Source organism: Oncorhynchus masou, chromosome 30, assembly GCF_036934945.1.
Source record: "Oncorhynchus masou masou isolate Uvic2021 chromosome 30, UVic_Omas_1.1, whole genome shotgun sequence".
NCBI classification, from domain to species: Eukaryota; Metazoa; Chordata; class Actinopteri; order Salmoniformes; family Salmonidae; genus Oncorhynchus; species Oncorhynchus masou.
This window is the reverse complement of record NC_088241.1, coordinates 66883432-66910334: the sequence shown is the minus strand read 5'-3', so window position 1 is coordinate 66910334 and position 26903 is coordinate 66883432. Positions and strand designations below refer to the sequence as shown.

Below are 26903 nucleotides of genomic sequence, written 5' to 3'. Positions count from 1 at the left end.
CTAACATTGAGTGGCTGCTGCCAACACACTGACACTGACTCAACTCCAGCCACTTTAATAATGGGAATTGATGGGAAATGATGTAAATATATCACTAGCCACTTTAAACAATGCTACCTTATATAATGTTACTTACCCTACATTATTCATCTCATATGCATACGTATATACTTTACTCTATATCATCGACTGCATCCTTATGTAATACATGTATCACTAGCCACTTTGACTATGCCACTTTGTTTACATACTCATCTCATATGTATATACTGTACTCGATACCATCTACTGTATCTTGCCTATGCTGCTCTGTTCCATCACTCATTCATATATCCTTATGTACATATTCTTTATCCCCTTACACTGTGTATAAGACAGTAGTTTAGGAATTGTTAGTTAGATTACTTGTTGGTTATTACTGCGTTGTCGGAACTAGAAGCACAAGCATTTCGCTACACTCGCATTAACATCTGCTAACCATGTGTATGTGACAAATAAAAATTTGATTTGATTTGAAATCCCCTACCGCGACAAGCCTCACAGTAATGAAGGCATAATTCACCGTTATTTGGGTCTCTGTGCTTTTGGTTGGACAGTTTTTTCCTTATAATTTTACAATCTGCAACAAACCAGTTCTCATCTGAGGTCTTTGTTGTTTTGTTTTAATATCAATTTCAATTGTTCTTCTTTTGCCGCTTGCCTGAATATACAGTAGATGTTTTTTACTGCTAGATTGATGCCTTTTTTACTGTCTCTCTCTCTGTCTTGATGTCTCTTCTCTCCTCTGTCTCTCCCGTCTCTCTCTCTGTCTCTCTCTGTCTCTCTCTCTGTCTCTCTCTGTCTCTCTCTGTCTCTATGTCTCTCTCTTTCTCCCCCCCCCCACCAGGTATATGAGATGTTGGTAGAGAGTGGGGAACTGGACAACACCTACATAATCTACACGGCTGACCACGGCTACCACATTGGCCAGTTTGGGCTGGTCAAGGGGAAGTCCATGCCCTACGACTTTGACATCAGAGTGCCCTTCTTCCTCCGCGGGCCCAACGTCCAACCTGGAGCCGTGTAAGTAAGCCTTGTCCAAGCCACAGGGCCTGTTTCTGTATTTCCTGTTTCTGCATCTCCTGTTTCTGTATTTCCTGTTTCTGCATCTCCTGTTTCTGTATTTCCTGTTTCTGCATCTCCTGTTTCTGCATCTCCTGTTTCTGTATTTCCTGTTTCTGCATTTCCTGTTTCTGTATTTCCTGTTTCTGCATCTCCTGTTTCTGTATTTCCTGTTTCTGTATTTCCTGTTTCTGCATCTCCTGTTTCTGTATTTCCTGTTTCTGTATTTCCTGTTTCTGTATTTCCTGTTTCTGCATCTCCTGTTTCTGCAGCTCCTGTTTCTGTATTTCCTGTTTCTGCATCTCCTGTTTCTGTATTTCCTGTTTCTGTATTTCCTGTTTCTGTATTTCCTGTTTCTGTATTTCCTGTTTCTGCATCTCCTGTTTCTGTATTTCCTGTTTCTGTATTTCCTGTTTCTGCATCTCCTGTTTCTGTATTTCCTGTTTCTGTATTTCCTGTTTCTGTATTTCCTGTTTCTGTATTTCCTGTTTCTGCATCTCCTGTTTCTGTATTTCCTGTTTCTGTATTTCCTGTTTCTGTATTTCCTGTTTCTGTATTTCCTGTTTCTGCATCTCCTGTTTCTGTATTTCCTGTTTCTGCATCTCCTGTTTCTGTATTTCCTGTTTCTGTATTTCCTGTTTCTGTATTTCCTGTTTCTGTATTTCAGTAGCGTGAGGTCGCTTGATGTACAAGTACACCCCGTGGACCAGGCGCTAGTCTGTTGCTGGAGTTAGCCCCCCTCAATCCATCTCCTAATGCTGAGTGCCAAGCATTGTTTGTGCCTGTTGGTGTTAATGACGTTGTTGTACTGTTCCTCCCCAGTGTCCCTCAGCTGGTGTTGAACATTGATCTGGCCCCCACCATACTGCACATGGCTGGGCTGGACACGCCTCCAGACATGGACGGGAAGTCCATCCTCAAACTACTGGAACAGGAGAAGACTGGAAACAGGTAGGAATGAGGTTCCTATACAACAGGTAGGAATGAGGTTCTTATACAACAGGTAGGAATGGGGTTCATATACAACAGGTAGGAATGGGGTTCTTATACAACAGGAAGGAATGGGGTTCATATACAACAGGTAGGAATGGGGTTCATATACAACAGGTAGGAATAGGGTTCATATACAACAGGTAGGAATGGGGTTCATATACAACAGGTAGGAATGGGGTTCATATACAACAGGTAGGAATGGGGTTCATATACAACAGGTAGGAATGGGGTTCATATACAACAGGTAGGAATGGGGTTCTTATACAACAGGTAGGAATGGGGTTCATATACAACAGGTAGGAATGGGGTTCATATACAACAGGTAGGAATGGGGTTCATATACAACAGGTAGGAATGGGGTTCTTATACAACAGGTAGGAATGGGGTTCTTATACAACAGGTAGGAATGGGGTTCTTATACAACAGGTAGGAATAGGGTTCATATACAACAGGTAGGAATGGGGTTCATATACAACAGGTAGGAATAGGGTTCATATACAACAGGTAGGAATGGTGTTCTTATACAACAGGTAGGAATGGGGTTCATATACAACAGGTAGGAATGGGGTTCATATACATCAACAGGTATGAAGGCTGGCATATAATTTTGAAATATATATTCTACTCAGGCCTCCCGAGTGGTGCAGTGGTCTAAGGCAGTGCATCACAGTGCTGGCTGTGCCACTAGAGATCCTGGTTTGAGTCCAGGCTCTGTCGCAGCCGGCCGCGACCGGGAGACCCATGGGGAGGCGTACAATTGGCCCAACGTCGTCTGGGTTAGGGGAAGGTTTGGCCGGCAGGGTTGTTCTTGTCCCATCGGGCTTTAGAGACTCCTGTGGTGGGACGGACGCAATACCCGCTGACACGGTCGCCAGGTGTACCTCCGACACATTGGTGCGGCTGGCTTCCGGGTTAAGCGGGCATTGTGTCAAGAAGCAGTACGGCTTGGCTGGGTTGTGTTCCGGAGGACTCACAGCTCTCGACCTTTGCCTCTCCCGAGTCCGTACAGGAGTTGCAGCGAAGAAACAAGACTGTAACTACCAATAGGATACCACGAAATTGGGGAGAAAAATCATAAAAAATTAAACTCAACATTTAGAACACCCAACATTTAGAACACCCAACATTTAGAACACCCAACATTTAGAACACCCAACATTTAGAACACTCAACATTTAGAACACCCAACATTTAGAACACCAGGTAATGCCATTGAGATTAAGCATCTTTCTATTTCAAGTAAAATCTTTCCACACAACATATATTCTGCTATAAAACATTGGATACATTTAGATCACGTCATTCTGACGTTTTAAACATTGCAGTGTTTATACACATATTACAAAACACACCAAAGTATTTAGGGATTACATAAATCACACACTTCCAGTTTCAAAATAAAACATTCACAGAGCAAAAGTGCATCCCAAATGGCTCGATATGAATGTTTTATAAAATGACACTAGTCTTAACCAGAGCACTATGGGAAATAGGGAGACAGAGCAAGGTAAAACAAAACATCTGTGGGATATCGATCCTGTAAACCAAGTCAATGATTCAGGGTTTCATGTTGAACACATTTCAGTTCCTTATCTTGACTCCGCAAATATTTAGGAATCTTATAATCATTGCCCTGGCTGTACACTGGCAGACCAACGTAGCTCATGGAGTCCCAAATGGCACCCTATTCCATATTCCCCACTGCTTTTGACCAGGATCCTATGGGTAACTCAATTGGTCCTGGTCAAATGGAGTGCGCTACGTAGGGTGCCATTTGGAAAGGAGCCATTGGTAAGTGTAATGCCAGGCCCACTTTGAATTCTATCAACTAAAGAGGCATTCTGTCTTTCCAGATTCAAACGCAATCGGAAACCCAAAGTCTGGAGAGATACATTCCTGGTGGAGAGAGGGTAAACACACACACACACACACACACACACACACACACACACACACACACACACACACACACACACACACACACACATAGGGATATCGGTTGGGGATATCTATTTTTAGCATTATTTGGTCGATGTTAGGAGCTGTAAATGCCTGCCTGGTGCTCCGTGAAAGTTCACACATGGAGGCGTTTGACACTAAGAACTTTAAAGTGACATATGTTTGTCATTTAAGAAAACAACTTTGTTGCTTTTGTGCTCTGTGGTGCCTGCATTGGAAGACTGGCGAGGCTGGTGCCATTTGGGATGTAACCCTCACACACACAGTCATCCACTCCTGTTCCCCTTATCACCTCCCATTCCCTTCAGCTCATTGGCTGTTCTGTTCAGTTCCAGGAAACTGCCTCCCATTCCCTTCAGCTCATTGGCTGTTCTGTTCAGTTCCAGGAAACTGCCTCCCATTCCCTTCAGCTCATTGGCTGTTCTGTTCTGGTTAACTGCCTCCCATTCAGCTCATTGGCTACTCTGTTCTGTTCCAGGAAACTGCCTCCCATTCAGCTCATTGGCTGTTCTGTTCTGTTCCAGGAAACTGTTTTTAAAATGGTCAAGTTGTTGAGAAATGACTATTTCACATCCTTTAATACAGTGAGCTCCAAAAGTATTGGGACAGTTTTGTTTCTGTACTCTGTACTTTGGATTGATGACATTAAAGTGCTGCCTGTCAGCTTTAATTTGAGGGTATTTTCATCCATATCAGGGAAACCTTTTAGAGATTACATCCATTTCTGTACATAGTTCCCCCGTTTTAGGGGACCAAAAGTATTGGCACAAATTCACTTACCAGTGTAGTATTTGGTCCCATATTCCTAGCACACAATGACAACATTAAGCTTTTGACTCTTCAAACTTGTTGGATGCATTTGCAATTTGTTTTTGGTTGTTTCACATTTTGTGCCCAATGGAAATTATTGGTAAACAGAGGATTGTGTCATTTTGGAGTCACTTTTATTGTAAATAAAACATATCAATGCTACCATGATTATTGATAGTCCTGAATGATTTGTGAATAATGATGAGTGACAAAGTTAGCCACAAAAATATCATACCCCCAAGACATGCTAACCTCTCACCATTACAATAACATGGGAGGTTAGCATTTTATATCATACCCCAAGACATGCTAACCTCTCACCATTACAATAACAGGGGAGGTTAGCATTTTATATCATACCCCCAAGACATGCTAACCTCTCACCATTACAATAACAGGGGAGGTTAGCATTTTATATCATACCTCCAAGACACGCTAACCTCTCAACATTACAATAACAGGGGAGGTTAGCATTTTATATCATACCCCCAAGACATGCTAACCTCTCACCATTACAATAACAGGGGGAGCATTTTATATTAGCATTTTATATCATACCCCAAGACATGCTAACATTCACCAAATAACTCTCATTTTATATCATTAGACATAACACCATTACAATAACAGGGGAGGATAGCATTTTATATCATACCTCCAAGACATGCTAACCTCTCAACATTACAATAACAGGGGAGGTTAGCATTTTATATCATATCTCCAAGACATGCTAACCTCTCACCATTACAATAACAGGGGAGGTTAGCATTTTATATCATACCTCCAAGACATGCTAACCTCTCACCATTACAATAACAGGGGAGGTTAGCATTTTATATCATACCTCCAAGACATGCTAACCTCTCACCATTACAATAACAGGGGAGGTTAGCATTTTATATCATACCTCCAAGACATGCTAACCTCTCACCATTACAATAACATGGGAGGTTAGCATTTTATATCATACCCCCAAGACATGCTAACCTCTCACCATTACAATAACAGGGAGGTTAGCATTTTATATCATACCATCCAAGACATCCAAGCAACCTCTCACCATTACAATAACAGGGGAGGTTAGCATTTATATCATACCCCCAAGACATGCTAACCTCTCACCATTACAATAACAGGGGGGAGGTTAGCATTTTATATCATACCTCCAAGACATGCTAACCTCTCACCATTACAATAACATGGGATGGTATGATATAAAATGCTATCTCCAAGACATGCTAACAATAACAGGAGAGGTTAGCCTTTTTGGGGGGTATGATATTTATGCCTCTTACTTGCTAAAATGTAGGGCCTATGCACAAAAAAAGTGCTGTAATTTCTAAATGGTTCACCTGATATGGATGAAAATACTCTAATAACAGGAAATTATAGCTGACCGTCTACCCTCATATAGTCATTGTGTCATTTCAAATCCAAAGTGTTGGAGTACTGAGCCAAATCAAACAGAATTGTTACTATCCCAATACTTCTGGAGCTCCCTGTATGTTCAGAACCGTTGTGTTATTTCCCACTGTCATTGGCTGTAATTGTAGCTCCAGCACATTACCTACGGTCTGAGCTCCATCTACACAAACACTACGTTCTGTCTCTGGATGCCAAGAAAACCATCCCCGGACTCTGACCCATCCCATTCCAGCCCAGCCCAGGCATCCCAGCCAGCCCAGCCCAGGCATCCCAGCCAGCCCAGCCCAGGCTTTCCAGCCAGCCCAGCCCAGGCATCCCAGCCAGCCCAGCCCAGGCATCCCAGCCAGCCCAGCCCAGGCTTTCCAGCCAGCCCAGCCCAGGCATCCCAGCCAGCCCAGCCCAGGCATCCCAGCCAGCCCAGCCCAGGCTTTCCAGCCAGCCCAGCCCAGGCATCCCAGCCAGCCCAGCCCAGGCATCCCAGCCAGCCCAGCCCAGGCATCCCAGCCAGCCCAGCCCAGGCATCCCAGCCAGCCCAGCCCAGGCTTTCCAGCCAGCCCAGCCCAGGCATCCCAGCCAGCCCAGCCCAGCCAGCTCATCTCAGCCTATCCCAGTCAGCCAATCCCAGGACAGCCATCCCATCCCATCCCAGCCAGCCCATCCCAGCCAGCCCATCCCAGCCCAGCCAGGCCATCCCAGCCCTGCCCATCCCAGCCCAGCCAGCCCATCCCAGCCCAGCCAGGCCATCCCAGCCCTGCCCATCCCAGCCCAGCCAGCCCATCCCAGCCCTGCCCATCCCAGCCCAGCCCTGCCCATCCCAGCCCAGCCCTGCCCATCCCAGCCCAGCCCTGCCCATCCCAGCCCAGCCAGCCCATCCCAGCCCAGCCAGGCCATCCCAGCCCTGCCCATCCCAGCCCAGCCCTGCCCATCCCAGCCCTGCCCATCCCATCCCATCCCAGCCAGCCCATCCCAGCCCAGCCAGCCCATCCCAGCCCTGCCCATCCCAGCCCAGCCCTGCCCAGGCATCAAAGGCAGCTCATCCCAGCCAGGCCATCCCAGCCCATCCCAGCCAGGCCATCCCAGCCCATCCCAGCCAGCACATCCCAGCCCAGCCCAGGCATCAAAGCCAGGCCATCCCATTGCAACCCTTCCCAGGCCATCCCATCCCAGGCATCAAAGCCAGCTCATCCCAGCCAGGCCAGCCCATCCCAGCCCAGCCCATTGCAACCCTTCCCAGGCCATCCCAGCCCATCCCATCCAGCCCATCCCAGCCCAGCCCATGCATCAAAGCCAGCTCATCCCAGCCAGCCCTGCCCATCCCAGCCAGGCCATCCCAGCCCATCCCAGCCCAGCCCAGGCATCAAAGCCAGGTCATCCCAGCCAGCTCATCCCAGCCAGGCCATCCCAGCCAGGCCATCCCAGCCAGGCCATCCCAGCCAGGCCATCCCAGCCAGCCCATCCCAGCCAGCCCAGCCCAGCCAGCCCATCCCAGTACATCCCAGCCATCCCAGTTCTACCTCGCTCTAGGCTGCATCCCAAATAGTACCCTATTCCCTATGTAGTGTCTCTAGTCAAATGGTACCCTATTCCCTATGTAGTGTCTCTAGTCAAATGGTACTCTATTCCCTATTTAGTGGTTCTGACAGGACCTATAGGGAATAGGGTACCATTTGGGCTGCACCCTGCCCTTCTCCCTACCCAGCCCTGGCCAGCTCTACCGTGGGCCAAGCACATTGACCTCCCCCCTGGCTTTGGCACACTGGCACCACTCTAGCCCTCAGATCCACACGGCCCTGCCAACCAACAGCCAACTGTTCTGCCAAACACCCCCTGCCAACTTCCTGTCTCCGCCAACACTGACTACATTCTCCAGACACACAGACATAATCGCTATGACAACAACACCGTGACCCTAAAGTACAACCTGTCCCCTTGGCTTTGAGAGTGTGTGGGACTGCTGTCCTGTCTGACAAGATTGAGCTAACAGAGAAGCTACTCACTAATGGACATAGCTCTGTATTGTAGCGTTAGAGGTTAACAGACGTTGTTTATGTACGAGCAATGCTTCAGCTTTGTAGCCAAGTTCTACAACAATTTTACTCCGTCTTTATGTTTAAGGTACCAGACTGATTCTGGGTTCAGCAAAAAATATAATTGTCTAGACGAGGCAACAATAATAGGTTTGTTGAATGCAGAAACAAACAACATGTCAGTTGGCTAGAGCGGCAACATGTCGCAGTTGTAAATGAAAACTTGTTCTCAACTAGCTTAGCTGTTAAAAGGTGAAATTTAAAAATAAAATACTTTTTAAAAAACAGACTAGCCCTGGGCTAACAGAGAACAGACTAGCCCTGGGCTAACAGAGAACAGACTAAACTTGGGCTAACAGAGAACAGACTAGCCCTGGACTAACAGAGAACAGACTAGCCCTGGGCTAACAGAGAACAGACTAGCCCTGGGCTAACAGAGAACAGACTAGCCCTGGGCTAACAGAGAACAGACTAGCCCTGGGCTAACAGAGAACAGACTAGCCCTGGGCTAACAGAGAACAGACTAGCCCTGGGCTAACAGAGAACAGACTAGCCCTGGGCTAACAGAGAACAGACTAGCCCTGGGCTAACAGAGAACAGACGAGCCCTGGGCTAACAGAGAACAGACTAGCCCTGGGCTAACAGAGAACAGACTAGCCCTGGGCTAACAGAGAACAGATTAGCACTGGGCTAACAGAGAACAGACTAGCCCTGGGCTAACAGAGAACAGACTAGCCCTGGGCTAACAGAGAGCAGACTAGCCCTGGGCTAACAGAGAACAGACTAGCCCTGGGCTAACAGAGAGCAGACTAGCACTGGGCTAACAGAGAACAGACTAGCCCTGGGCTAACAGAGGGCAGACTAGCCCTGGGCTAACAGAGAACAGACTAGCACTGGGCTAACAGAGAACAGACTAGCCCTGGGCTAACAGAGAGCAGACTAGCACTGGGCTAACAGAGAACAGATTAGCACTGGGCTAACAGAGAACAGACTAGCCCTGGGCTAACAGAGAACAGACTAGCACTGGGCTAACAGAGAACAGACTAGCACTGGGCCTCTGTCCTAATCTGGCCTCTGTCCTAATCTGGGACTCTGTCCTAATCCGGGCCTCTGTCCTAATCCTAGTCTGGGCCTCTGTCCTGTGCTAATCCTAATCTGGGCCTCTGTCCTGTGCTAATCTTAATCTGGGCCTCTGTCCTGTGCTAATCCTAATCTGGGCCTCTGTCCTGTCCTAACCCTGACCTGTACCTCTGTCCTGTCCTAACCCTGACCTGTACCTCTGTCCTAACCCTGACCTGTACCTCTGTCCTGTCCTAACCCTGACCTGTACCTCTGTCCTGTCCTAATCCTGACCTGTACCTCTCCCTGTCCTAATCCTGACCTGTACCTCTGTCCTGTCCTAATCCTGACCTGTACCTCTCCCTGTCCTAATCCTGGCCTGTACCTCCCCCTGTCCTAATCCTGGCCTGTACCTCTGTTCTAATCCTGACCTGTACCTCTGTCCTAACCCTGACCTGTACCTCTGTCCTAACCCTGACCTGTGCCTCTGTCATGTCCTAATCCTGATCTGTACCTCTGTCCTGTCCTAATCCTGACCTGTACATCTGTCGTGTCCTAATCTGTACCTGTCTTGTCCTAATCCTGATCTGTACCTCTCCATGATATTTACCTCTGTCATGTCCTAATCTGTACCCCTGTCCTAATCCTGATCTGTACCTCTATCCTGTCCTAATCTGTACCTCTCCCTGGTCTGTATCTCTGTCCTGTCCTAATCTGTACCTATGTCCTGTCCTAATCTGTACCTCTGTCCTGTCCTAATCTGTACCTCTGTGCTGTCCTAATCTGTACCTCTGTCCTGTCCTAATCTGTACCTTTCTCTTGTCCTGATCTGTACCTCTCCCTGATCTGTACCTCTGTCCTGTCCTAATCTGTACTTTTCTCTTGTCCTGATCTGTACCTCTCCCTGATCTGTACCTCTCTCTTGTCCTGATCTGTACCTCTCCCTAATCTGTACCTCTCTCCTGTCCTAATCTGTACCTCTGTCCTGTCCTAATCTGTACCTCTGTCCTGTCCTAATCTGTACCTCTGCCCTGTCCTAATCTGTACCTCAGTCCTGTCCTAATCTGTACCTCTGTCCTGTCCTGATCTGTACCTCTCCCTGATCTGTACCTCTGTCCTGTCCTGATCTGTACCTCTCCCTGATCTGTACCTCTGTCCTGTCCTAACCCTCTCCACATCACGTGTCTCCTCTACAGTAAACTCCTGAGGAAGAAGGAGGACAGAGGTGGCAGTTCAACCACCCAGAACACCAACAGCCTGCCCAAATACAAGAAGGTCAAAGAGGTGTGTCAACAGGCAGAGTTCCAGACACCTTGTGAACAGCCTGGACAGGTATTTGTGTACAGACACACACACACACACAGACACACAGGCAGACAGGCACACAGACAGACACACAGGCAGACAGACATTCACTAAAGTGATCTCGTGACCTCACATGCTATATAAAGTACCTGGGGGTTCCTCCACAATACTGACACTAAAGCATCACCCTCGTGACCTCACATGCTATATAAAGTACCTGGGGGTTCCCCCAACATACTGACACTAAAGCATCACCCTTGTGACCTCACATGCTATATAAATAACCTGGGGGTTCCCCCAACATACTGACAAGTTAGAGTTAATTCTAGAAACAGTTTTTGCCAGTGGTCATAAAGTAGAAATCCTACACTGCATTGTAGTCAGTCTTAGCCATAGCAGACAGCATATACACTCAGTGGCCAGTGTATTAGGTACGTCAATCTAGTACCGGGTCGGACCCTCCTTTGCCTCCAGAACAACCTGAATTCTTTTTTGTCATGGAAGTGTTGCTCAATTGGTATCAAGGGACCTAACGTGTGCCAGGAAAACATTATCCACACCATAACACCACCAGCCTGTACCGTTGACACCTGGCAGGATGGGGTACATGGACTCATGTTGCTAACGCCACTTCCTGACTCTGCCATCAGCATGACGCAACAGGAACCGGGATTTATCCAGTGTTGGTGATGGGGTGCCCACTGGAGTCACTTCTGCTTGTTTTTAGCTGATAGGAACCCGGTGTGGTCGTCTGCTGCAATAACCCATCTGTGACAAGGGCCGACCAGTTGTGTGTTCCGAGATGGTGTTCTGCACACCACTGTTGTACTGCAATGTTATTTGTCCGTTTGTGGCCCGCCTGTTAGCTCGCGCGACTCTTGCCGTTCTCCTTCGACGTCTCTCATCAACGAGCTGTTTTCGCCCACAGGACTGGCGCTGACTGGATGTTTGTTGTTGGTCGCACCGTTCTCAGTAAACCCGAGACACGGTCATGCGTGAAAAGCCCAGGAGGCCGGCCGTTTCGGAGATGTTTGAACACGGCATGTCTGGCACCGTGATCATACCAAGCTGAAGGTTGCTTAGGTCACTCGTCCATTCAAACGTTCAGTGTAACAGTAACTGGATGCCTCGATGCCTGTCTGCCTGATTTATATAGCCAACCACAGACACGTCTCTAGGACGTTTGGTGAACAGGGTTGTGTACGTAACAAACTAACTTAACACGTTGTGTCTGTGTGCCATTCAGAGGTTGAATGGGCAATACAAAATATTTAGGTGCTTTTGAAACGGGGGTACGGTAGTAGGCACATCGGTTTGAGTGTGTCGAGAACTGCAATGCTATTTTTCAACCTAAAAACAGTTTCCAAAAATGTGTATCGGGAATGGTCCAACCACCCAAAGGACATCCAGCCAACTTGACACAACTGTGGAAAGCATTGAGACAACATGGGGCCATCATCCAAGTGGAACGCTTTCAACCCCTTGTAGAGTCCCATGTAGAGTCCCATGTAGAGTCCCATGTAGAGTCCCATGTAGAGTCCCATGTAGAGTCCCATGTAGAGTCCCATGTAGAGTCCCATGTAGAGTCCCATGTAGAGTCCCATGTAGAGTCCCTTGTAGAGTCCCATGTAGAGTCGAATGTGGTCTAAAGTAGTGCAGAGTCCCATGTAGAGTCCCATGTCTAAAGAGTCCCTGTGAGTCCCATGTGCCATTGGGCTCTGAGTCCCATGTAGAGTCCCATGTAGAGTGTAGAGTCCCATGTAGAGTCCCATGTAGAGGAATAGAGTGCCTTTGGTCTCTGGTCTAAAGTAGTGCACTGTGTAGGGAATAGAACTGAGGCTGTAAAGAGTCTGAGGACAAAAAGGTGTTCCCTAATGTGCCTTTTTTGTGCACTCAGTGCCTTTGGGTATAGTAGGAGTCCCTGTCTAAAGAGTCCCATGAATAGGGTGCCTTTGTGGTCTAAAGTAGTGTGTGGGAAAGGGTGCCATTGGGCTCTGGGTGCACTGTGTAGGGAATAGGGTGGCTCTGGTCTAAAGTAGTGCACTGTGGGGAATAGTGGTGCCTGTGTAGGGAATAGGGTTTGGGCTCTGGTCTAAAGTAGTGCAAAGGGAATAGGGTGCCTTTGGGCTCTGGTAAAGTAGTGCACTGTGGAATAGGGTGCCTTTGGGCTCTGGTCTAAAGTAGTGCACTGTGTAGGGAATAGGGTGCCTTTGGGCTCTGGTCTAAAGTAGTGCACTGTGAATAGGGTGCCTTTGGGCTCTGGTAAAGTAGGAATAGGGTGCCTTTGGGCTCTGGTCTAAAGTAGTGCACTGTGTAGGGAATAGGGTGCCTTTGGGCTCTGGTCTAAAGTAGGAATAGGGTGCCTTTGGGCTCTGGTCTAAAGTAGTGCACTGTGTAGGGAATGGGGTGCCTTTGGGCTCTGGTCTAAAGTAGTGCACTGTGTAGGGAATAGGGTGCCTTTGGGCTCTGGTCTAAAAGTAGGGTGCCTTTGGTGGTCAGTGCACTGTGTAGGGAATAGGGTGCCTTTGGGCTCTGGTCTAAAGTAGTGCACTGTGTAGGGAATAGGGTGCCTTTGGGCTCTGGTCTAAAGGTGCACTTTGGGCTCTGGTCTAAAGTAGTGCACTGTGTAGGGAATAGGGTGCCTTTGGGCTCTGGTCTAAAGTAGTGCACTGTGTAGGGAATAGGGTGCCTTTGGGCTCTGGTCTAAAGTAGTGCACTGTGTAGGGAATAGGGTGCCTTTGGGCTCTGGTCTAAAAGTAGTGTAGGGCACTGTAGTGCACTGTGTAGGGAATAGGGTGCCGTTTTGGAAGCAACGTCGACAAACAGCCGTAACTCAAATAGCCATTTACCACAATCGTACAGTAATTGGACATTTGAGCTGTGTCTGAAAATGGGCCTAATGTCAGGATGGTTCCCAGGCCCATTAAAGGGGGTGACAGACCACACACACACTAACACCACACACTACAACACAACTGCATAAATCATCACAGTATACATCAAAACAAAACCAATGAAATCAGACCTGAACAATACTAATTGTAGTCAGTCAGATAATCCAGTGCTTTCTGAAACTAATGTGAACCAAACACTTTTTTTTTAAAGAAAGTGGAACATGTAAAACTCAATCATTTAGTTAAAGAGAGAGTAGGTGCCTTTGGGGGAAATGATGGACTTATTGAGGTGCTCTCTGGTGTGTGCAGCGTTTGCAGCAGGAGAAAGGTTTTGACTTGAAGTTATTATTTATAGGGGTGCCAGGTAGGTTGTGCCTACCAGAGAAAACATTGGTTTGTCCTTTTGGTTTGGGAGGGAATGAGTCCCATCTGTTTGTTTGGCTCTGGAAGAGTGCACTGGTCCGTCAAGTCAACACCAATACAAAGGACTTATGTAAAAGTCAGGATGGAAATAAACTTTTCATAAACCCTTAAAACATTGGAATCAACTTCAAAAACAACAATTATTTTAGTTGGGTTGTATTAGCAACATCAATGATTACACACACATATAATAATATAACAATGAGAGGAAATGTAGTCCTGTAACGGGCCACAAAAAGAGTGGATCCGGTAAAGGAGACCAGGGAACTCAAGTGACACAATGTTTGGCCGTTCATTCAAGTGTAGCGTAAACCCAGAATTAGGCAACATCAAGATAACATTAATTTACCAGTCCACGGACGTAATCAACTCTTAAAGTCCTCAACAACCAACTGCATAAATCTCCAGCGGTATACATCAAAAAAACCAATGAAATACCGTATTTCCAAAGAAGTCAGAGAGGTGCGGAGTCCAGGTGACGCAAAAGAGTGGATCCGATCCACCAACAGATCTCCAGCGGAGAAAGGCCACGAAGAACGGAGAGGTGTAGTCCACGGACGCAAAGAGTGGATCCGGTCCGCCAACAGATCTCCAGCGGAGAAAGGCCACGAAGAACAGAGAGGTGTAGTCCACGAACGCAAAGAGTGGATCCAATCCACCAACAGATCTCCAGCGGAGAAAGGCCACGAAGAACCGAGAGGTGTAGTCCACGGACGCAAAGAGTGGATCCGATCCTGGGTAACCTCTATGAGGCGACAAAAAACACGTTTAACGGAATAGAGGTGCTTCAGAACTGAGGGTTAAACACATCCTCATTCACGTCTCCATCACAACCCCCCTTTTGCGCAGCTGATGCTGGCTATTTAATTGGGAATTAAAGGGAAAGGCCCTATTGGAAGGAGCTGCACTGAGACGGTTCAGAAACATTCAGGGCCGTCACAATATGCCTGGTTATAACACATAAATGTAGGGGTTTAGTCCACACACACACACACACATACACACAGGGCTATGAGCACTGAACAGCTGAGCACTTGACCCTCCAGCTAGGGTCAAAACCATGATTTAAAGGGGAGGGTTCAAACCCTTTGTGGTGAATGTATTTAAAGGGGTAGGCCTGTGTACACAGAGTAGATGAGAGGCTCCAACGGGTACGCGATCACCAACACCGGGTTCCTATCGGCTAAAAACAAGAAGAGGCTCCGATACGCGATCACCAACACCGGGTTCCACTCCTATCAGCTACAAACAAGAAGAAGAGGCTCCGATACGCGATCACCAACACCGGGTTCCTAACAGCTAAAAACAAGAAGAAGAGGGATACGCGATCACCAACACCGGGTTCCTATCAGCTAGAAACAAGAAGAATAGGCTCCGATACGCGATCACCAACACCGGGTTCCACTCCTATCAGCTAAAAACAAGAAGAAGAGGCTCCGTACGCGATCACCAACACCGGGTTCCTAAAAACTCCTATCAGCTAAAAACAAGAAGAAGAGGCTCCGTTCCTAACAGCTAAAAACAAGAAGAAGAGGCTCCGATACGCGATCACCAACACCGGGTTCCTATCAGCTAAAAACAAGAAGAAGAGGCTCCGATACGCGATCACCAACACCGGGTTCCTATCAGCTAAAAACAAGAAGAAGAGGCTCCGATACGCGGGATCACCAATCACCCGGGTTCCTATCAGCTAAAAACAAGAAGAAGAGGCTCCGATACGCGATCACCAACACCGGGTTCCTATCAGCTAAAAACAAGAAGAAGAGGCTCCGATACGCGATCACCAACACCGGGTTCCAACAGCTATCAGCTTGAACAAGAAGAAGAGGCTCCGATACGCGATCACCAACACCGGGTTCCTAACAGCTAAAAACAAGAAGAAGAGGCTCCGATACGCGATCACCAACACCGGGTTCCACTCCTATCAGCTAGAAACAAGAAGAATAGGCTCCGATACGCGATCACCAACACCGGGTTCCACTCCTATCAGCTAGAAACAAGAAGAAGATCAGCGATCACCAAACCGGGTTTCTATCAGCTAAAAACAAGAAGAAGAGGCTCCGATACGCGATCACCAACACCGGGTTCCACTCCTATCAGCTAGAAACAAGAAGAAGAGGCTCCGATACGCGATCACCAACACCGGGTTCCTAACAGCTAAAAACAAGAAGAAGAGGCTCCGATACGCGATCACCAACACCGGGTTCCTATCAGCTAAAAACAAGAAGAAGAGGCTCCGATACGCGATCACCAACACCGGGTTCCTATCAGCTAAAAACAAGAAGAAGAGGCTCCGATACGTGATCACCAACACCGGGTTCCTATCAGCTAAAAACAAGAAGAAGAGGCTCCGATACGTGATCACCAACACCGGGTTCCTATCAGCTAAATACAAGAAGAAGAGGCTCCGATCACGAGATCGCTACAAAGAAGAAAGAGTCCTGTGTGGCTCAGAGTCATGGCGAGCAACGAGAGCTGGGGCCACCCTATAGTAGAAACAAGAAGTAGTGGAGACAGAGTCTGCTAAATGAGATAGAGAGAGAGAGAGAGAGAGAGGTCACGATCAGATGAGCTCCTGCATTTTTCAGCATTTTCTTTCAAAAAGATAGATTAGGAGTTAGATAAACTTGGATTTTTTGTCTGGAACACATACTGGATTCTACCCTCTACAACATAACCCCCACTTCAAATCAAACTTAAAACCTACAACCTGATTTTGGACGGAATTACGGAATCACCTGGAAGGTTCACAACTACCAAGATTTATTTCTCTATACAGCAAATTCCCTGGAAAACGACAGAAACCTGAAAACCCCATCCAACCTGGAACTGAGTGAGTAATGCTTAGTCTGAAACTATTTTTTAAAAGCCAAAAGCCAAGAAGAAAAATACACAACATTACTTTATAAGGACTAAATTCTAACATAATTCTGCCAAGCTTGATACAGCTTCAACTAGCACTGACGTGTCAAGTGAGAGGTGTCAAAGCCCATTAGCCCAACAATGGCAGGAGAGTCACACAGTCTACCCCAACCAAATGGAGAGGCCTTAGAGGCTCCCTCCCGCTGTTCAGAGGTAATTAAAATACAGTACCCTTTGCATGTAAAAAATTATAAGTCAAGAAAAGATTACAAAATGAAGCTCCTTATGGAAAATCAAGAGACACTTTTTGCTGACTATTACAAAAATGGGAACATCAGCAACCTTATCTTCCACACAAACCATCCCCTGGCATGGCACAGTGCTATATTAGCACACTACCCCTTTGTTAAGAGAGGGGGGTTTAACGAGGGGTGGAAACTCAGAATACTTGATAACGAGGACTCTGAGTCAAGTAATATAAATATCTATAAGTCCGGAACAGTAATTGTACAGAGTAACCCCAAACAGTTTCAGCTGGACTTTCACCTAATCAAAGAATTAGCCCAGCAGGAGAAGCTCTCCCTTGAGAAAGATACCCCCACCCCGAGCGGGTCAGACCAGACCTCTTCACAAGCTTTGACTATGTACAGACTCAGCGAGCATAGCCTTGCTATTGAGAAAGGCCGCCGTAGGCAGACATGGCTCTCAAGAGAAGACAGGCTATGTGCTCACTGCCCACAAAATGAGGTGGAAACTGAGCTGCACTTCCTAACCTCCTGCCCAATGTATGACCATATTAGAGAGACATATTTCCCTCAGATTACACAGATCCACAAAGAATTCGAAAACAAATCCAATTTTGAAAAACTCCCATATCTACTGGGTGAAATTCCACAGTGTGCCATCAGAGCAGCAAGATTTGTGACCTGTTGCCACGAGAAAAGGGCAACCAATGAAGAAAACGCACCATTGTAAATACAACCCATATCTATGCTTATTTATTTTATCTTGTGTCCTTTACCATTTGTACATTGTAAAAACACTGTATATATATATATACATTATATATATATATATATATATATATATATATATATATATATATATATATATATAATATGACATTTGTAATGTCTTTATTGTTTTGAAACTTCTGTATGTGTGATGTCTACTGTTAATTTTTATTGTTTATATCACTTTATATATTATCTACCTTACTTGCTTTGGCAATGTTAACACATGTTACCCATGCCAATAAAGCCCCTTGAATTGAATTAAATTGAATTGAGAGAGACAGAGAGAGACAGAGAGAGACAGAGAGAGACAGAGAGAGACAGAGAGAGACAGACAGACAGACAGACAGACAGACAGACAGACAGACAGACAGACAGACAGACAGAATTTTAGAATGAGTTCAAGAGAGCAGAGTGATCCGGTTCATTTCATGCTGGTTCTGGATCATCTTCCTCTTCAGGATTCTGTGTCTTTCCCACACCGTCAGTCTGTGATCTGGTTGTCTGTCTTGTCGGTCGGCCTGCGTGTTGTTGTGACAGGAAACGGACGAAGAATAGGGTTCCATTTGAGATGCAACAAATGACTTTAAAGACCTTCACATTAGAGAAGAGGAGTAAAGCATACCTCTTCCACCACTATTATTTAACCCTGTTCCCTTTGCCCTTTCTCTCCAGAAGTGGCACTGTGTGGAGGAGATCACTGGGAAGAGGCACTGTGTGGAGGAGATCACTGGGAAGAGGCACTGTGTGGAGGAGATCACTGGGAAGTGGCGGATCCAGAAGTGTAAAGGAGGTGGACTGAAGGAGGGCCCTAGGAAGAGGGCCCCCAGCCTGAGGCCTCACGGCAGCTACAACAGTAGGGAGAGGGAACCCTGCGACTGTGGCCTTGACCGACCGGGACGCTCACACCGCCAGTTCACACCCTCCTCTGGAGAACCAGGTGAGTGGGATGGGGACAGGGGGAGTGGATGAGGCTGATGCTGGGGCAGGGATGAGAGATGGAGTGGTGAGATGGAGATGAGGACAAAGGGACAGGGGACAGGGGGAGTGGATGAGGCTGATGCTGGGGCCAGGGATGAGAGATGGAGTGGTGAGATGGAGATGAGGACAAGGGGACAGGGGGACAGGGCGAGTGGATGAGGCTGATGCTGGGGCCAGGGATGAGAGATGGAGTGGTGAGATGGAGATGAGGACAAGGGGACAGGGGGAGTGGATGAGGCTGATGCTGGGGCCAGGGATGAGAGATGGAGTGGTGAGATGGAGATGAGGACAAGGGGACAGGGGGACAGGGGGAGTGGATGAGGCTGATGCTGGGGCCAGGGATGAGAGATGGAGTGGTGAGATGGAGATGAGGACAAGGGGACAGGGGGACAGGGGGAGTGGATGAGGCTGATGCTGGGGCCAGGGATGAGAGATGGAGTGGTGAGATGGAGATGAGGACTTAAGGGGACGGGGGAGTGGATGAGGCTGATGCTGGGGCCAGGGATGAGAGATGGGTGGTGAGATGGAGATGAGGACAAGGGGACAGGGGGACAGGGGGGTGGATGAGGCTGATGCTGGGGCCAGGGATGAGGGATGGAGTGGTGAGATGGAGATGGGAGGGGACAGGGGGACAGGGGGAGTGGATGAGGCTGATGCTGGGGCCAGGGATGAGAGATGGAGTGGTGAGATGGAGATGAGGACAAGGGGACAGGGGGAGTGGATGAGGCTGATGCTGGGGCCAGGGATGAGAGATGGAGTGGTGAGATGGAGATGAGGACAAGGGGACAGGGGGAGTGGATGAGGCTGATGCTGGGGCCAGGGATGAGAGATGGAGTGGTGAGATGGAGATGAGGACGGGGACTGGGGGACAGGGGGAGTGGATGAGGCTGATGCTGGGGCCAGGGATGAGGGTTGGAGGGTTAGATAAGAGACAGGGGCTGGGGAACCAGAATGGGGATCAGAGTTGGAGCTGGATGGCCTGGGGTTATCTAATGGACAGTTTATGGGGGACCGGGATGGTGACGGGTTATCTAAGAGACAGTTTCTGGGGGACCGGGATGGTGATGGGGTTATCTAAGAGACAGTTTCAGGGGGACCGGGATGGAGATGGGGTTATCTAAGAGACAGTTTCAGAGGGACCGGGATGGTGATGGGGTTATCTAAGAGACAGTTTCTGGGGGACCGGGATGGTGATGGGGTTATCTAAGAGACAGTTTCTGGGGGACCGGGATGGTGATGGGGTTATCTAAGAGACAGTTTCTGGGGGACCGGGATGGTGATGGGGTTATTTAAGAGACAGTTTCTGGGGGACCGGGATGGTGATGGGGTTATCTAAGAGACAGTTTCTGGGGGACCGGGATGGTGATGGGGTTATCTAAGAGACAGTTTCTGGGGGACCGGGATGGTGATGGGGTTGAGACTGAGGCTGATGGTGGCTCAGGCTGGCAAGGGAGTTGTATACTGAGCGGTCTGCCCAGCGCGTCACCGGGGGCACACTGCCTGCCCTCCAGGACACCTACAGCACCTGATGTCACAGGAAGGCCAAAAAGATCATGAAGGACAACACCCACCTGAGCCACTATCTGTTCACCCCGGTATCATCCAGAAGGCGAGGTCAGAACAGGTGCATCAAAGCTGGGACAGAGAGACTGAAAAACAGCTTCTATCTCAAAGCCATCAGACTGTTAAACAGCCATCAATAGCCGGCTACCACCCGGCTACTCAACCCTGCACCTTAAAGGCTGCTGCCCCATATACTGTACATAGACATGGAATCACTAGCCACTTTAATAATGTCTACATAGTGTTTTACTCATCTCATATGTATATACTGTATTATATTCTACTGTATCTTAGTCAATGACACTCCGACATTCTTCGTCCTAATATTTATAAATTTATAAATTCCATTATTTTACTTTTAGATTTGTGTGTATTGTTGTGAATTGTTAGATATTACCGCACTGTTTGAATAACATCTGATAAATATGTGTATGTGATCAATAACAATCGATTTGATTTTGATTTGAACAGATGTCCCTCTGTGGACTATGTGTGTATAGCAATGGGGAAAATGACCATGTCTGTGTTTTGTCAGAGCCTTGATTTACACGCTCGGGATTATGCATGGCTATAAAGAGAGGCCGATGCAGAGAGAGAGAGAGAGAGAGAGCCAGACGAATACACCTTCTGACATTAGATCAGTGGTCTGGTGGATATGTAGTTGAGATGAGAAGGCCCTCTGTCAGGTCTGTCAAGGATCTGGTAGTTTGGAATGTTGTGGCACCACCTAGTGGAATTAAGAGACATTGCTACTGAATGGACTTTTTCCACATTCAATTAATTTATTTTCAGTATATCTTTACATAGTCCCATACCAACATGTATGTTAAATGTGATTCATCACATGCTGGAGATCTTCATCACTGTGGGCTGTTGACTGTCTGATCTTTATCACTGTGGGCTGAATGACTGTCTGGATCTGGATCACTGTGGGCTGAATGACTGTCTGGATCTGGATCACTGTGGGCTGAATGACTGTCTGGATCTGGATCACTGTGGGCTGAATGACTGTCTGGATCTGGATCACTGTGGGCTGAATGACTGTCTGGATCTGGATCACTGTGGGCTGAATGACTGTCTGGATCTGGATCACTGTGGGCTGAATGACTGTCTGGATCTGGATCACTGTGGGCTGAATGACTGTCTGGATCTGGATCACTGTGGGCTGAATGACTGTCTGGATCTGGATCACTGTGGGCTGAATGACTGTCTGGATCTGGATCACTGTGGGCTGAATGACTGTCTGGATCTGGATCACTGTGGGCTGAATGACTGTCTGGATCTTTATCACTGTGGGCTGAATGACTGTCTGGATCTGGATCACTGTGGGCTGAATGACTGTCTGGATCTGGATCACTGTGGGCTGAATGACTGTCTGGATCTGAATCACTGTGGGCTGAATGACTGTCTGGATCTGGATCACTGTGGGCTGAATGACTGTCTGGATCTTTATCACTGTGGGCTGAATGACTGTCTGGATCTGGATCACTGTGTGCTGAATGACTGTCTGGATCTGGATCACTGTGGGCTGAATGACTGTCTGGATCTGGATCACTGTGGGCTGAATGACTGTCTGGATCTGGATCACTGTGGGCTGAATGACTGTCTGGATCTGGATCACTGTGGGCTGAATGACTGTCTGGATCTTTATCACTGTGGGCTGTTGACAGTCTGTTGTGTTTGTTGTGTTAAATCTTGTAAGATAAACATATATAAAAAATGACACAAGAAAATAAAAGTGTGTTAAACTCTCTCTGCTATAATATCTATTAGGCTACAGGCCTCGTTTCGTCCATACTCGACCCACCAGATCTCTGTCCGTGGAGTTCGAAGGGCAGATCTATGACGTTGACCTCGCGGCAGACGACCAGTCAGCCGTGCAGAGACGTGTCATCAGAAAGCGTCACTATGAGCAGGAGGACCCCGAGTTTGCCTTGGAGTCAGACGACAGGTCAGAGGAGATGCTAGCGGATGATACCAACGCCGTGGGGTACCCGAACTCTGTCAAGGTCACACACAAGTATGACATCGTTCCTACCGAGGGAATTTTTCCCTAGCCAATGTCTGCTTAACTTGCTCTTTGGGGGGGGTTTGGCCTGGGGGTGCAGTTAAGGCCTTTGACCCCTCTCCCAGGAGTTACTTCCTGATGAATGACACAGTCCTCCCTTCTCCCAGGTGTTACTTCCTGATGAATGACACAGTCCTCCCTTACCATTCTCCCAGGTGTTACTTCCTGATTAATGACACAGTCCTCCCTTACCCCTCTCCCAGGTGTTACTTCCTGATGAATGACACGGTCCACTGTGAGAGAGAGATCTACTCTTCCTCTAGAGCCTGGAAGGACCATAAGAGCTATGTGGACCAGGAAGTTAGTCTGTCTCTATACACACATAACTATCTTACATCACATAACAGTCCTGTCTGATCTCTTTACTCTAAACATCCACATAACAAGTCCTGTCTGATGTCTTTACTCTAAACATCACATATCAGTCCTGTCTGATCTCTTTACTCTATAATCCAATATCAGTCCTGTCTGACCCTTTACTCTAAACATCACATATCAGTCCTGTCTGACTCCCAGGTTTACTCTATGAATCACATATCAGTCCTGTCTGACTCTGATTTCCTCCCTCTAAACATCACATATCAGTCCTGTCTGATCTCCCTTTACTCTAAACATCACATAACAGTCCTGTCCGATCTCTTTACTCTAAACATCACATATCAGTCCTGTCTGATCTCTTTACTCTAAACATCACATATCAGTCCTGTCTGATCTCTTTCCTCTCTATACATCACATAACAGTCCTGTCTGACTCTTTCCTCTCTAAACATCACATATCAGTCCTGTCTGATCTCTTTACTCTAAACATCACATATCAGTCCTGTCTGATCTCTTTCCTCTCTATACATCACATATCAGTCCTGTCTGATCTCTTTACTCTAAACATCACAATATCAGTCCTGTCTGATCCCTTTACTCTAAACATCACATATCAGTCCTGTCTGATCTCTTTACTCTATACATCACATAACAGTCCTGTCTGACTCTTTCCTCTCTAAACATCACATACAGTCCTGTCTGATCTCTTTACTCTAAACATCACATATCAGTCCTGTCTGATCTCTTTACTCTATACATCACATATCAGTCCTGTCTGACTCTTTACTCTAAACATCACATATCAGTCCTGTCTGATCTCTTTCCTCTCTAACATCACATATCAGTCCTGTCTGATCTCTTTACTCTAAACATCACATATCAGTCCTGTCTGACTCTTTCCTCTCTATACATCACATAACAGTCCTGTCTGATCTCTTTACTCTAAACATCACATATCAGTCCTGTCTGATCTCTTTACTCTATACATCACATATCAGTCCTGTCTGATCTCTTTACTCTATAATCCAATATCAGTCCTGTCTGATCTCTTTACTCTATACATCACATATCAGTCCTGTCTGATCTCTTTACTCTATACATCACATAACAGTCCTGTCTGATCTCTTTACTCTATAATCCAATATCAGTCCTGTCTGACTCTTTACTCTAAACATCACATAACAGTCCTGTCTGATCTCTTTCCTCTCTATACATCATATAACAGTCCTGTCTGACTCTTTCCTCTCTATACATCATGTAACAGTCCTGTCTGATCTCTTTCCTCTCCATACATCATATAACAGTCCTGTCTGACTCTTTCCTCTCCTATACATCATATAACAGTCCTGTCTGATCTCTTTCCTCTCCATACATCATAACAGTCCTGTCTGACTCTTTCCTCTCTATACATCATATAACAGTCCTGTCTGATCTCTTTCCTCTCCATACATCATGTAACAGTCCTGTCTGACTCTTTCCTCTCTATACATCATGTAACAGTCCTGTCTGATCTCTTTCCTCTCCATACATCATGTAACAGTCCTGTCTGACTCTTTCCTCTCTATACATCATGTAACAGTCCTGTCTGATCTCTTTCCTCTCTATACATCACATATCAGTCCTGTCTGATCTCTTTACTCTAAACATCACATATCAGTCCTGTCTGACTCTTTCCTCTCTATACATCACATAACAGTCCTGTCTGATCTCTTTACTCTATACATCACATATCAGTCCTGTCTGATCTCTTTACTCTAAACATCACATATCAGTCCTGTCTGACTCTTTCCTCTCTATACATCACATAACAGTCCTGTCTGATCTCTTTACTCTAAACATCACATATCAGTCCTGTCTGATGTCTTTACTCTATACATCACATATCAGTCCTGTCTGATCTCTTTACTCTATAATCCAATATCAGTCCTGTCTGATCTCTTTCCACTCTATACATCATATAACAGTCCTGTCTGACTCTTTCCTCTCTATACATCATGTAACAGTCCTGTCTGACTCTTTCCTCTCTATACATCATGTAACAGTCCTGTCTGATCTCTTTACTCTAAACATCACATATCAGTCCTGTCTGATCTCTTTACTCTCCATACATCATATAACAGTCCTGTCTGACTCTTTCCTCTCTATACATCATATAACAGTCCTGTCTGATCTCTTTCCTCTCTATACATCATGTAACAGTCCTGTCTGATCTCTTTCCTCTCTATACATCATATAACAGTCCTGTCTGATCTCTTTCCTCTCTATACATCATATAACAGTCCTGTCTGACTCTTTACTCTATACATCACATAACAGTCCTGTCTGATCTCTTTCCCTCCCCTATCTTTCCCTTCCTTTCTTCTATCAGCTACTCTCTCTCTCCTCGCTCTGTGTGAATGAAAATATTAAAAGTACGCTTTATATGATTGCAGATCGAGGCCCTTCAGGACAAGATAAAGAACCTTCGGGAGGTCAGGGGTCATCTGAAGAGGAGGCGACCTGATGAGTGTGACTGCGGAAAGAAGAGGTTGGTGTTTGTTTATTTGCCTTTCTAAAAAAGTCTTAGTAATGCCTCCTCATTCAACTGAGGGGTATAAAAACAAAGACAGATCAATGAGTTAGCCAGCTAACTTGACTAATTATTGTTGTACTGTATAGCCTTGTTACTAGATTTGAGCCCAAATATTATGTGACTGTGGCAAGAAGAGGTCAGTATTAAAGACCAACATTGAAGAAGAGGTCAGTATTAAAGACCAACATTGAAGAAGAGGTCACTATTAAAGACCAACATTGAAGAAGAGGTCACTATTAAAAACCAACATTGAAGAAGATGTCAGTATTAAAGACCAACATTGAAGAAGAGGTCACTATTAAAGACCAACATTGAGTTTAAGCCAAAATTGTAATAAATAAATGAGAAAGATTGAGCCATACATGATTGAGCCATACAGATTGAGCCATACATGCTGAGTCATACAGATTGAGCCATACAGATTGAGCCATACAGATTGAGCCATACATGCTGAGCCATACAGATTGAGCCATACAGATTGAGCCATACAGATTGGGCCATACAGATCGAGCCATACATGCTGAGCCATACATGCTGAGCCATACAGATTGAGCCATACAGATTGAGCCATACATGCTGAGTCATACAGATTGAGCCATACATGCTGAGTCATACATGCTGAGCCATACAGATTGAGCCATACATGCTGAGTCATACAGATTGAGCCATACAGATTGAGCCATACATGCTGAGTCATACAGATTGAGCCATACATGCTGAGCCATACAGATTGAGCCATACAGATTGAGCCATACAGATTGAGCCATACATGCTGAGCCATACAGATTGAGCCATACAGATTGAGCCATACATGCTGAGTCATACAGATCGAGCCATACATGCTGAGCCATACAGATTGAGCCATACATGCTGAGTCATACAGATTGAGCCATACAGATTGAGCCATACAGATTGAGCCATACAGATTGAGACATACAGATTGAGCCATACATGCTGACATGATTGAGCCATACAGATTGAGCCATACATGCTGAGACATACAGATTGAGCCATACAGATTGAGCCATATATGCTGAGTCATACAGATTGAGCCATACATGCTGAGTCATACAGATTGAGCCATACAGATTGAGACATACAGATTGAGCCATACAGACTTAGCCATACAGATTGAGCCATACATGCTGAGCCATACAGATTGAGCCATACATGCTGAGCCATACAGATTGAGCCATACAGATTGCAAAATAGTTGGGAAGAGATTTTAGATGTACTGATTCCATGGCACATGGTTTATGAACCGATACACAAAACAACGCTGGATCATTGAAATCTTGGTCTTTCAGTTTAAATGATGGGATTCAACCATCACGATGAACTGCAGATCTTCGAACTATAAGATCGGTACTGTCCATAAGTTGCTTGTTTTTGGTCGCAGGTTCAGGAATGGGTTTTGAATTGCAACATTCACCTGTAGCTAACTCTGCCGATAGCACTGCTGGGTGATTTAAAAAGTCATAGTGAATCGATCAATAATATAACAATACCGCACACATATTTATCTTCAAT

General features: G+C 46.4%; 1 protein-coding gene across 1 annotated transcript in view; it reads left to right on the top strand.

The window, feature by feature from the left end:
* LOC135522951 (extracellular sulfatase Sulf-1-like) overlaps positions 1-4008 on the top strand; it is a 34773-nt gene extending 30765 nt beyond the window's left edge. Inside the window, exons 6-8 of the mRNA XM_064949674.1 lie at positions 887-1062; positions 1924-2052; positions 3948-4008. Coding sequence (XP_064805746.1) covers positions 887-1062; positions 1924-2052; positions 3948-4008 — 366 coding nt within the window. The remainder of the gene's footprint in view (positions 1-886; positions 1063-1923; positions 2053-3947) is intronic.
* The last annotated feature ends 22895 nt before the right edge of the window (positions 4009-26903 follow it).